The sequence below is a fragment of the Danio rerio genome, chromosome 9, assembly GCF_052040795.2.
Source record: "Danio rerio strain M-AB ecotype USA chromosome 9, GRCz13ab, whole genome shotgun sequence".
Taxonomy (NCBI): Eukaryota; Metazoa; Chordata; class Actinopteri; order Cypriniformes; family Danionidae; genus Danio; species Danio rerio.
The window spans coordinates 24054756-24068541 of NC_141029.1; the positions used below are offsets into that span (position 1 = coordinate 24054756).

General features: G+C 40.7%; 2 protein-coding genes and 1 long non-coding RNA gene across 3 annotated transcripts in view; all 3 read right to left on the reverse strand.

The window, feature by feature from the left end:
* Positions 1–13786, reverse strand: part of LOC147842349 (uncharacterized) — a 736864-nt gene that overhangs the window by 388855 nt on the left and 334223 nt on the right. The window lies entirely within an intron of this gene.
* crygm2d17 (crystallin, gamma M2d17) lies at positions 1949–3226 on the reverse strand. Its single transcript, NM_001099243.1, is given in 3 exon segments — positions 1949–2254; positions 2800–3042; positions 3162–3226. Coding segments are annotated over 3 exon segments (522 nt in total). The 5' UTR covers positions 3168–3226; the 3' UTR covers positions 1949–1981.
* Positions 8261–9106, reverse strand: crygm2d8 (crystallin, gamma M2d8). Its single transcript, NM_001002581.1, is given in 3 exon segments — positions 8261–8570; positions 8696–8938; positions 9033–9106. Coding segments are annotated over 3 exon segments (528 nt in total). The 5' UTR covers positions 9045–9106; the 3' UTR covers positions 8261–8297.

The following is a 13786-nucleotide window of genomic DNA, read 5'->3' on the forward strand; positions in this document are numbered from 1 at the left end:
ACATGGGTGACACTGACCAATAGGAGCACATAAGGTCTTCTGTACACCATTTTTAAAATGGCACAATGAAAGGGAGGTGACTGCTTCCATGAAATAGAAGTTATGGCAACAGTATGCTTGTTTGATGGCTCATCTCAGAAGTACCATGTCAGAATAAAAAGATAAGTGTTGCAGATTGATAGCCGAGGCAGTTTTGCTGCCTTGAATACTGGAACTTCTGGGATTTATGGAGCTTATGTATCATTTATGTTTTTTTATTTATTTATTTATTTTTGATAACTTTAGGTGTTATGCAATAGCAAGAATTAAAATTGTGTGATCTGAACAGGGCTTTGTCATTAGGGATTAAACAGATTGCAGCTGATCTGTTATCCATTACTTTTAGTTCAGCACTCCTGATCAGATCCTCTGATTAAGTGTGCAGTTTTTTACTTGCACACTTATAAAATTTGACAATGACAAAATCTGTATAGTGCAGGAGCAAAAGAATGAAAAGACATGGATTGGAGCACTTTGTGTTACCCATAAATATAATGATGAAGGCAGAACAGTTTTGGACACAACTGTTTATTATATATGACATTATGACATGATAAAGTGGCAATAATTGAAACGTTACCACACATATGATGCAACATTGTTTTTTACAGTATTGGTTAGTTTTTTACGTTACTAGTTTGAAGCCTTTTAGGGTGCTTTCACACTTAGTTTAATCGCCTTGCCATGACCAAGTTCGATTGTCCCTCCTTGCCACCTTCTCGGCTGGTTTGTTCACACTGTCTTTTTTCCTTCTGAACCCTGGTACCCTTGCGTCATTGAGCTGCTGTTGTGTGTACGGCTTTTGCTAGGTGACGGACACGAAAGCAAAGCAACAAATTGAAAAGACGTATGTACATCGCGGTCATTCTGCTTTTGCTAAATCTTTTTGTTTTGAACATACAAAAAGCGACTTGCGTCCATCTGCCGCAAAAATATTATAAACATTCAGAACATCACGTGATGTCTGCAGAAGCTGTTTTTGGAGGAGACAAGCAGACATAATCAATGTGCTTGCCCTGGCTCAGTTGTGCTTGTCATCAATACATTTTTTGGTTTGTTGAACAGTTGACGGTTCACTTCCGTTATTTGGTACGATTGCATTCATTAATACCAGAAGTGAACCGGACCGGAGTTCGCATAAACCATACTCCAGACCACCAGTTCAGAAGACACGTTCACACTAGCTAAACGTGCTGTACTCTGACGCAAAATTGCTAGTGTGAAAGCACCCTTAATAACAATGGGGAATAACAAATCATAATGTGGTTACTACTGTAAATATTATTCATATATAAAATGTTAAAACGTTAAGTTATTCAGCAGGTGACTCAGGGGAAATTGTATTTTTGTTATGTATGGATTATTTAAAAAAAACAAAAAAAAACAAGTGTCTCTGTAATTAATTGTAAAGCAAATTATATTTGCCATTTTTACACTGACACAAAATGTCAGTGAAATATTGAAAACAAAACCGTTATCAGAAATTAGTTTACACTTGTTGAGGTTTTCCTGTGTATTGTATGGATTCATAAATTAAAGGCTAGAGTGGCTTGCAAATATTATGACCCACATCCAGTCTGTGAGTGTAGATACATTTAGTAAAACACCTGTGTTTGCAAAGGTGTCTATTTTAAAAACATCTGATTGTACATTGTCTTCATAATAGCAAAAAAAGTCATAAACTGAAATTCAGATACAGTAATTGGTTATCTGACCAATAAAAGCAGAGTAGGCTTCTAAAAACAATAGGTGTGAAAGACTGAATCATTAATTATTTGCATACTGTTAAACTGGTATTGTACAGATTATTTTAAAGTTACTTGAGAAACTATATTTGCATTTTTCTTCTATAAACTTGTGTTGTTTTATTATTGTATGTGTTATTAAGGATTTTCAAGACATTGTTTGATATTGTACAGAATTAATTTTATTCATGTAAGCCCTAGTACCAAGAGTCCATGATACGCCTCATGCTCATGAACCTCATGCCACCATAATTGCTGAAGTTCCTGTACTGTCCAGGCCCGAAATGCCACATCCTGCCTCTGTAGTTGGGCTGGTCATAAAAGAGCCAGTGGCCGTCCATCACATGGCAGGACTGGCAGTGAGACATGCGGTAACGGTCCATGATGTTGTCACAGTCATCCATCATCTCGTACATCTGACCCATGAAGTTGTCCCTCTCGTAGATCCTCATTCTGTAGGATCCCCTGTGCTGTAGTGAAAAAAACCCCAGTTATTTTTAAGTTTTGGATAAGGTTTTTGACTATATGATTGTTGGACAACATGTTTCAGATTGAAATAATCCTCTCTTCTGTAGGATTCTGTAGGATCCCCTGTACTGTAAAGTGTAAAAAATATTTGTCAAAAAGAACAACCTAAAATGTAAATGCAAATCTTTAAAGTATGTAGTTGTTTGTATATATGTATGTTTGTATATAAATATAACCATGATTTAATGGTTAGAGAGTTGTACTTGTGATCCAAAGCTTGCAGGTTTGAGTCCTGAGTCTTTGTGTGTTCATGGATGTGAGATGATTTGGGTAAAAGCACCTGCTAGATGCTTAAATGTATGTGTATATGTTGAAACAAAATTCCAATCATATCTAAACACAGCCAATAAGGTCACTTTTTTTCTCTAGTGCTGAGTTGAGAGAGACTGGACCTTCTAAGATTCATCCATAAATATTTCTGAGCTGAATGATTTCTGTATGACAAAAAATGTTGCAGCTGAATTTTTTTTTTCAGAATGTAGCTCACCATAGGGATCATACGGCAGGATCTGATGCAGTTGTTCATTCCAAACATAGACATGTAATCAGCATACTCTCCTCTCCTGAAGAAATATCCACTTCCCATGTAGTTGGGCTGATCGTACATCATCCAGCAACCACTGTCCACTCTGCAAGAGTGACAGCGGCTCATGTAGGATGAGAAGTCACCACAGTCGCCCATACACTCATATGAGCGACCCTGGAAGTTCCTGTCTTCGAAAAAGGTGACCTGAAAATTCAAAGTTTAAGTTTTAGTGATTTCACGTGAATTATGTCAAAAAGGACTATACCATAAAAAAGGACTATAAACTATAACTGTTTGAAAATGTGTGATGGAGTGAGGTTCACCTTCATATTTGCACTGGCTGATTCTCAGTGGTTCCACAAAGGAGAAGCTGAAGCTGATTCTGGTTGTTGACTGACTGCTGTCACCTTTGCTTTTATACAAGACCAAGACTAAAGACTACATGGCCTCTGTTGTTTGTCAAACCCTGACTGTGCAAGTTAACACAGAGGCTGTTTGCAAGCAAAGTATCTAGATCTTAGTACTCTGTCAGGACACCTTTGTGTTAATTAATAGTTTGTAAAAATTTAAAATCTTGTCTCACACAAGTAACTCGCTTTGAATTACTTTTTACATTTTACGCATTATTACGTTTTATTTTTAATTGTTTTACCTGGCTGAGGCTTGAGATAAAAAATAAATGATAGAGTTTAACAACCTGTACAATCTACATCTTTATTTTCCATTAAAGAAAAAAAAAACTTTTTTTTAAATTATGTACAATTTTTTCTCTGAGAACTTCCTCATTCCACATTTATATGTGTCACATACAATGTAATGTGCTTGCTACTTAAGTAAATTCACTGTCCACTGAGATAAAGATGGCAATAAAGCAAAAATAAAATTCTGAAACAATAAAATAATATTATATTAAGGCAAAATACAATTTAAAAATTTTAATAACATAATAGAGAACAGTAATATGATAAAAAGAAAACAACATAAACAAATCAAAATAAATCTTTCAATTTTTTTGTTTGAATAAATTGCTTCTCATGGCCTTAACACATTTATAAATTGTTTCTTAAAAGAGCAAAACTCAAGTTATATACTAGTTGCTCAAATCATACTTTTTATAAAGATCAAGTCCAAAACCAAATCACTTTTTGTATGATTGTAGTGAAAAAAACAACAACAACAACAACATTTGTGTTTGTGTTTGCTAAAGTATTCAAATCCACTAATTGATCTAGGTTTTAGTTTCAAAGTAATGAGTGTCGCACATGCTGCTCTGTGAGATGGTTTCATTTTGGGGTGAGGATGAGACTTTCAATACTAAACAGCCTCTCTGCTGGTGCACTAAAAGGTGTTGCTGTGTTCGTTTCTAAGATCTTCAAAATCCTGGAAAATCATGTAAACTACCCATTTTTACACGATTTAAGGTATTGTTGATTTTCCTCTTCAGGGAATGCAAAGAAATAATTTTCATGCGCTTTGCTTTGAAGAGTCTGCAGTGGCTCTTTCTGTGGTGCCTCAACAATAAGAGTGTTTAATGTCAATTATTATCATGATGTTTTCTTTAATTTCATCATCCTTCAACCAGTGAAACTTAAGCTTTGGCTGGGTTACAGCAGGAAGTAAACCTTCCTCACTATCAAGAATGGTGCTGAACCATGTCTTGATAGACTCAAGAATTTTAGAGTGGTCACAGAAATTCTAAACTAACATATCTGACATTCATATAAGGATAATCAATATGATGCCAGGGAAAAGCAGAATGTCAAGTTCAAACTTCAAAGTTCAGATACATAAAAAGTTTAAAACTGCACTGACACTATTTCAAGAGAAATTGTACACAATTTGGACGCATGACCCCGCGTTTCCGGTCTGACGCCTTCGCTTGATAAATGGAAGTCTATTGGAGGAAAAGCTCAGTGTGACCGCAGCTTAAGAGTGTTGGAGCAGGGTTGGAGCTAAACTGTGCAGCAGCCCTCCAGGAATTGAGTTTGACATCCCTGCTTTAGACCATGGGTCTCAAACTCAATTCCTGGAGGGCTGCAGCTCTGCACAGTTTTGCTCCAACACTAATCATATATTTGGACCTCATTTGAACAACTTAATTATTTGGATCAGCTGTACTTGATAAGGGTTGGAGCAAAACTGTGCAGAGCTGCGGCCCTCCAGGAACAGGGGTTCTCAACCTTTCCCACCTCATTCTCAGAATTTTTTTCAAAGGCCCATAATGATTGTCTAGAGGAAATGCTTAATCTAAAGCTTTATTTATTAGCAAAACACTTCTTTTGCCTTCTAATATTCCCTTATTTTTTTTACATCATTTTATTTATAAAAAAAAAAAAAAACATGAAACATTGTGTGCATGTGTGTTTGTGTGTGTCTGTTGAATTCAAAGATATGGCAAAGATAATATAAATCACTTATTAGAAATATGTTATTAAAACTATTATGTTTAGAAACGTGTTCCCTTCTCCCAATTCTCGTTTTCTATTTAACGGAGAGCAGATTTTTTCAACACATTTCTAAACATAATAGTTTTAATAACTCATCTTTAATAGCTGATTTATTTTATCTTTGCCTAGATGACAGTAAATAATATTTTACTAGATATTTTTCAAGACACTTCTATGCAGCTTAAAGTGACATTTAAAGGCTTAACTAGGTTAATTAGGTTAACTAGGCAGGTTAGGGTAATTAGGCGAATTATTGTCTAATGATGGTTTGTTTTGTAGACCATTGATAAAAATAGAGCTTAAACGGGCTAATAAAATTGACCTGAAAAAGGTATTTAAAAAATTAAAAGCTGCTTTTATTCTAGCCGAAATAAGACTTCAGCCGACAAATAAGACTTTCTCAGCAGAAAAATATTATCAGACTTACTGTGGAAAGTTCCTTGCTCTGTTAAACATACTTTTAGAAATATTCAAAAAAGGAAAAAAAATCAGAGGGGGCTAATAATTCTGATTTGAACTATATATATATATATATATATATATATATATATATATATATATATATAAAACTTATGTATATATATATATATATATATATATATATATATATATATATATATATATATATATATATATGTGTGTGTGTGTGTGTGTGTGTGTGTGTGTGTGTGTGTGTGTGTGTGTGTGTGTGTGTATGTATGTATGTTTAGCTCCTGAATTCTTTACTTCAGTTATTTTTTACAACTGCTAAAAAAAATAAATAAATAAAAAACACAGCTGCTTTGAATTAGACTGACTTATATTTATCTATTTATCTACTATTTATATCCATTTAAAATAAACAACCTAACGCTAAATGTAAAATACATTGAAAACTCTCATAGGGCTCTATTTTGACAGTCCATGCACAGAGCACAAAATGCAGGGCGCAAACGCTTTTAGGGCGTGTCAGAACGCATTTTCGCTAATTTAAGGATGGGAAAATCCGCTTTGCACCGTGGCGCATGGTCTAAAAGGGTTGAGTTTATTTTCTTAATGAGTTATAGGTGTGTTTTGAGAATAAACCAATTAGAGTCTCATCTCACATTCCCTTTAAGAGCCAGCTGCGTCGCGCCATAAACGCATTCGCTATTTACAGGACGTAAAGCAAGTCTAAGTGGAAAATCTGAGCATTTCACTAGTTAACAATTAACAGTTTTTTTCACGGAAAACTGTTAAACAGAGCATCTACTGCGTGAGAATGAGAGATAATGGATCTACTTTCACTTTCGCTCTTGGATAGGGAAACCTTTACGCACAGACATCAATTAGTCTATAAATAATTAATTTCGTTTGTTAAGCGCAAATGTTAGTTTCAAAACTGTTTCTAAATTCAGTTCTAATTTCCAGCAAACGAATAAATGAACAACAATAACGAAGTGTGCTCAAAAACTTGAGTTATATCCAAATACACCTGCTATGCCCCATATGGTCTAAAACCTGACAAGTGGGCAAATCTAAGCTTGTTTTTAATAAAACAAATATAAATATGGGTATAATAAATAATACTGCTAATAATAATAACATTATACAAAAGCAAATTGTTATGAATGAACTGAAAAAGCCTCCCGAGATGAAGAAGACATAAAAGCAGTGATTTTTCATATTTATGTAGGCTAGAAAATAATGTTTTGTAATATTTTAATCCTTTATATTTATATCCTATATCTATTCTTATTATATCCTATATATATCCTTAATATTTATATTTTTTCATATGTAAAGATATTTGCCTATTGCTCTCTTGTGCGTATTAAGCAGTGTGTAAGCGAGGCGCAACTCTGCGCCGGAGTTTAGACCGGGTTTGTCTTGGTCTAATAAAAAATCTATTTTAGTTTTTCAAAATAGCAACGCGCCAGCGGTCCGCCTCAGAACGCCTTCCTTTTTAGACCAGAACACCAATGGGCGCACATCTGAGCGCAAATGCATTTGCTATTTAAACAGCGTAGTGCAGCGCCTCAAAACGACTCTTGCGCCAAGCTGAAACTACCAAAAGACTATTGCGCCGCGCATTGCACCACATTGCCCCGTGTGTATGATAGGGCCTTTAATCTGTTGAAACATCGATCTGAAGGCAGTTTGGTTTGTAGCTGGACATTATTGGAATTCGCTGGAGGTGCGTCAGCTATAAAAATGCTCGTAGGACATGAATTTGGACAACAGCACAGTTTGTGAATCAATGGACTTTTGCGACTATGATACACTACCAGTCGCAGACGTAAGGCACTCTAATCATCTTTACCTATACATTTGCGTGATAGTTTGATTAATACAACTAAGAATGTAGTCCTAGGAGCAGCAATTGGAAGTTTAAGCCACAGTTATATTTTTAGTTAACAGTGAGCCTGTTTTTGAGTCCGAATTAGCCTGTTCAATCACAGAAAACAGGAAATGCCATTACTACTATCATTTTAATATGACATATTTAATAATGAAATTAAATAAATATAGCACAATATTTAAGTTAATGTTAAGCTATTTTGTGGCCCACCTGCAGGATTGCTGAGGCCCACTTATGGGCCACGGCCCACCAGTTGAGAATCCCTGATATAGAACATCATTTTTTATGGCATTGATATTATAGCTTTATGAAAACTAATTTTGTTGACCTGAACAAAAAATATTTCTAAAGTTAAAGTTAATAAATACATACTGAAGTTTGAGTTGCATTTTATTCTTTATACTTTCCCCTTATCAGTGATTCCTAAGTAATATCTAGTCCACACTGTGTTTGCAAATAGTTTTGGGAAGTTGTGATCTAAATAAAAAAAAGTTAAATCTAAAGTTCTATACCACTGCTAAACACCTACATGGTTGCAAAAAATGTCATGCAATGTCAAGCATATTGAAAATCTAGGGAAATCATTTAGACTTTTCTTATTAGTGGCATTATTAATAAGACAGTGACAGACAGTGTCATTAATTCAAGACAGTGATTGATTTTGTAGAGAAAATATTTTATTAATATAAACCCTAGTACCAGGAGTCCATGATGCGCCTCATGCTCATGAATCTCATGCCACCATAATTGCTGAAGTTTCTGTACTCTCCAGGCCCGAAGTACCACATCCTGCCTCTGTAGTTGGCATGCTCATACATGAGCCAGTTGCCATCCATCACATGGCAGGACTGGCAGTGAGACATGCGGTAACGGTCCTGGATGCTGTCACAGTCATCCATCATCTCGTACATCTGACCCATGAAGTTGTCCCTCTCGTAGATCCTCATTCTGTAGGATCCCCTGTGCTGTAGTGAAAACAAACAGTTATTTTTAGTTTTGGATAAGGTTTTTGACTATATGATTGTTGGACAACATGTTTCAGATTTAAATAATCCTCTCCAAATTACATCTCAATATTAATAGAGCTCACCATGGGGATCATACGGCAAGACCTGATCCAGCTGTTCATTCCAAACATAGACATGTAATCAGCATACTCTCCCCTCCTGAAGAAATACCCATTGCCCATGTAGTTGGTTTGGTCATACATCATCCAGCAGCCGCTCTCCACTCTGCAAGAGTGACAGCGGTTCATGTAGGAGGAGAAGTCACCACAGTCACTCATGCACTCATAAGAGCGACCCTGGAAATTTCTTTCCTCATAAAAGATGACCTGAAAAATAAATATGGATTTATATTGTTTTTTTAGTTCATTTTCTAATAAATTAATCTTTAAAAAGGTGATATTAAGATGAAATGAAGTTTACCTTGCTCATCATGGTTGCGCTGGCAGATCCTCAGTTGTTCCACAAAGGAGAAGCTGAAGCTGATTCTGCTTGTTGACTGACTGCTGTCATCTGTGCTTTTATACAAGACCAAGACTAAAGACTACAGGGCCTCTATTGTTAGTCAAATCCTGACTGTGCAAGTTGGTATAGAGACCATTTGTAAGCATAGGCATTGGGACAGTATAACGACCCACCAGTTATAGGTGTTAACCTGGTACTTGGTTACAAAGTCCTTAATTATACGACAAATCCTACTTAATTGCCTACCTAACTTTCCAATTCTAATGTCAACCTGTTTGATTATTCGATTGCACAATGCTGGGATTTTATTAAACAAATAACCCAGATAGCATGAAGTAACCGCCCACAACGATCTGGTTACTAAAGTTAGCCTCGTTCTCCAACAAGGGGAACGGAAATGCTATAAGTGGATTTAATCCACATATGGGGATTTCATTCAGAAAGCCAATCGTCTGAAAGAGTATATAAATGGGCCAATGAAATGGCAAATTAATTGGCAGCATCAGCTTGCGCACCTGATGCTTGTTGCAATCAATTTAGCATAAAAGCACAGGGAAAGCAAGAAGACACATCCTTTTTAAGCTGAAGAGACTGATACCTACAGCTAAGGAACAATCATTATGGGGATGCAATATGGCATTTTTGTTCCCCTAGGATTACTTTAGTAACCAGAGCGTTCTCCTTCGGATGGGGAACTCCAATGCTATAACTGGATTAAACCCACGTATGGGGAAATGTATGAAAAACGACATAATGACTGCACATTACCTTCGCCTCCGATGAGAGGACAGCCAGGCATAGCGTAAGCGCACCTGCATCATAGAGAGGTGCGGTCTTCCAATGTGATCCCTTGCCCTTACTTATCTCACTTCAAAGAAGATTTGTGAATTTAGATAATTTCTAGGAATTTAAATACAACAGTACGTAGGGAAAGTGTGCAGTCCCGAACAGGAGGACGCTACAGAGGCCACCTGCCACCCAAATGAGGAGATATGATGGCAGATTATATGGACTAGCCCTGAGAAGGGGGAGAAAAAAAGATGTTTAGCGTAAAGGGAAGACACGGGTCCGCCTGTAAGGGGGACTGCACTGTGGCTGAATAAGCAAACCAACAACGTAGTGGGCCAGAGAGTGACTCCTTTACTGAGTCAGTGCTGGTGGCCTTGGAGGAATCTGCAGGGCTCACCTAAGCGGGGAACTTTACTGACAGAGTGAATAAGCGCACGTATCTCCATGTTAGGGAGAATAGTGCAGCAAGTGTGTTTCAACACCTTAACCAAGTTGTTTCCTCAATCACCAAGGGTTACCTAATACCTTTGGGGAAACCAAGAGGGCATGAGAGGGGGGCGGGGTGGATTAATTTGTCTAGCGCCTCTGAGGAACCGGGTGATGAGGTTATGCCTTCCCATGGTGCTGCCAGCCACCGCGTCATGATGAGCGGAGATGGCAGCCACATAAACCTTGAGTATGGAGGGCGACAGCCTGCTCTCCAGCTTCTATTGGAGGAAAGAAAGCACAACATTTATCTGGCAATTCCCGGGTCTTCTTTGCGAGAGATACACCATTCAGTGAATAGACTCCACTTCAGGGCGTAGGCGCGCCTCTTGGAGGGGGCTCTAGCCTGAGTGATGGTATTAAACACCGCAGTTGATAGGTTACCTAAGTCATCGATAGGATAGGTTACCTAAGGCATCTAAGGACCACACGTGGAGGTTCCAAAGATCAGGGCGAGGGAGCCAGATGGTGCCCTGTCCCTGAGAGAGTAGTTCCACTCTCAAAGGGATCTGCCAGGGGAGGGCAGTAGCGAGGAGGGAGAGCTCTGACATCCAGGTCTGGTTGAGCCAGAGTGGCGCAACTGGCAAGACCTGCTCCTTGCCGTCCCTGACCTTGCACAGCAAGGCTCGCTAGGGGAAACGCATATTTGCGCATACCCAGAGGCCAGCTGTGGGCCAGTGCATTTGAGCCGAGAGAGCCCTCGGTCAGGGGAAAAAAAAAACTGGCAATGAGCATTCTCGGGGGGAGCAAACAGATCTGGGCTTCCCCGAATCGTGCCCAAATCAGCTAAACAAGCTCGATGTGTAGTCTCCATTCTTCGGGACGTAAAGGCTGCTGTAAGAGCACATCAGCTTTACGATTGAGCTCGCCTGGAATTTGAATGGCACGCAGCAATTTTAGCTGTGTATGACTCCAGTGAAGCAGACGGTGGGTGAGCTAAGACATGCGGGAGTGCGAATGGGGACTCGATCGTGAAGCCAGTGCTGAAGTGGTCTCATAAGTAATAATGCGATTGGCGTGACAGCGGCTGCGGATGCCATATGCCTCAGGAGCCTCTAAGATAACTTCAGTGGGACCACTATTTTGCTGTTGAACTCTCTCAGAGAGCTCAGCATTAGCTGAGTGCGCTCTTCGGAGAGACGCGCTGTCATGGTGACCCAGTCCAGCTCTAGCCTGAGAAAAGAGATCCTCTGCACGGGGGCAAAATTGCTCTTTTCTCGGTTGACCTGAAGCCCCAACAGGTGGAGGTGCCAGAGCACTTTGTCTCTGTGCATAATCAATTGCTCCTGAGACTGGGGTAAAATTAGCCAGTAGTCAAGATAATTGAGTATGCGGATGCCTGGGAGCCGAAGGGGTGCTAAAGCACCCTCCGCGAGCTTGGTGAAGACCCGCGGATACATAGAGAGCCACAAAGGGAGGACTTTGTATTGCCAAGCTCGACCTTCGAATGCAAACCGCAGAAATTGACACTGGCATGGAAGAATGGAGACATGGAGGTACACGTCCTTCAGGTCTATCACTGCAAACCAATCCTGAGGACGAACACACCGGAGGATGTACTTCTGCGTGAGCATTCTGAATGGCAGCTTGTGCAGACAGCAGTTCAAAAAGTGCAGATCTAGAATTGGCCATGACCCACTGCTCTTTTTGGGCACGATTAAGTACGGGCTGTAAAACCCGCTCTCCATCTCGGCTGAAGGGGCTGGCTGGATTGCATACTTCACCAGGAGGACAGCAATCTTCTCTCGCAAGACAGGAGCGGACAGGGGGCTGACCCTGGTGAAATACACGCCCGTGAACCTGAGGAGCCGTTTAGCGAACTGAATCGCGCAGCCGAGTCTGATTGTGCGTATGAGCCACCGCGAAGGGCTGGCCCGCACTAACCAGGCAGGCAGAGCTCTCACTAATGGACTCATCACTACAATCGCTGAAGTACCAGCAGTGGGGTAGCGCGTAGTGGGTGTGCTGATCTGGGAAGCACGAAGGTCCAGCGGAAGAGCTGGAGGCGAGAGATTCACTCTCACCTCACACCGAAGCTCTGGAGGGGGGGCTAGAGGAGTGGGAGGAAGGAGACCGTCCTCCCAGCGCCTGTAAGCCACTGGCAAAATGAACAGAACCTGCAAGCTGGAAGGCATAGCATCCCAGACTGGCACTGTTCGGGCTTTTACATTTCTCCAGCGGGGAAAGAGCAAATTCGCTCTTTTCCGGATGAACTGTCTCAGGGAAACTTTGCGGTCCGTTTACCGGACTTAACGGCGCCCTGGGCAGGGGGGGCTGCCTGCTTCCGAGGTGCTCGATGTGCCCACTTCAGTGCGAGGCGCCCTTGGTGAGGAGCAGCAGATGTGGATGGCTCGATGGGCGGAGCGGGCTTATGGTCCCGCCTATAGATGACATTACCCATCACATCAGACTGCTCTCTCACCACCTTGAAGTCCTGGGTTAATTCACTGATGGTGTCACCGAACAGGCCAGCCTGGGATATGGGGGAGTCAAGAAAGACTTAGTGCATATCAGCCAAGTTTCTGGACCACTAATGTGGACATCGTCCTCCCAAACGCACACGCAGAGGACTTAGTGGTCCAAAGAGCATAGTCGGTTGCCGTGCGGAGCTCGTGTAGCAAGCTTGGGTCGTACCCACCCTTATGCAGCTGGGCCAACGCCTGCGCTTAGTAGCGCTGGTAGGTGGCCATAGCGTGCAAGGCGGAAGTAGCCTGGCCAGCAGCCTTGTAAGCTCTGGCTCCGAGGGAGGCAGATAACCTACAGGCTTTGGATGGGAGACGAGGCGGAACCCGGCAATAAGAGGCGCCATGCAGACAGGTGCCCTTCAGGACTGCGTGAGCCTACTGTGCACCTCTGGGAAGAAGGGGACAAGAGGCTTTGTAGGCTTGGCCCTCAGGTCCTCTACGTAGCACCCATCTAGTTGGTTCAGCTGCAGAGCTGGGGGATAACCCATCTCCAAACCCACGGCCAAAGCAGCCCAGGAAAGCACGGCTAACATGTCTGTTTCAGGATCGATTTTGACAGCACTCACCTGGCCGGAGGGGGCGAGCGGGTCTTCTTCGACCACCCTGAGGGAGAAAGGGACGCTGGAAAATAACTACTAGCATTACATCTGGGGAATCACACTGCCGCTGAATATGCTCCACAATTTCGCACTTTGGCTCTTCAAGCAGGGTGGACAGAGAAACCGCTTAGAGTGCTTTAACGTAAAGGGTTAAAAATGTAAATTCAAACAGAACTCACATGCCATGATGAGGAAAAAGTTTCAGACCTCTCCAGCTCAGTGTAATTTCCATTCACTTGGACAATCTCATTCGTCACAACCCCATCATATGCAAGTGAACCAGAACCCATGTAACTCAGACGCACTCAGTTATCCCCGGAATAGAGAGAAAGGAGACTTCGCAATAATCTCTCTCTATATTGCGGCCAATCCG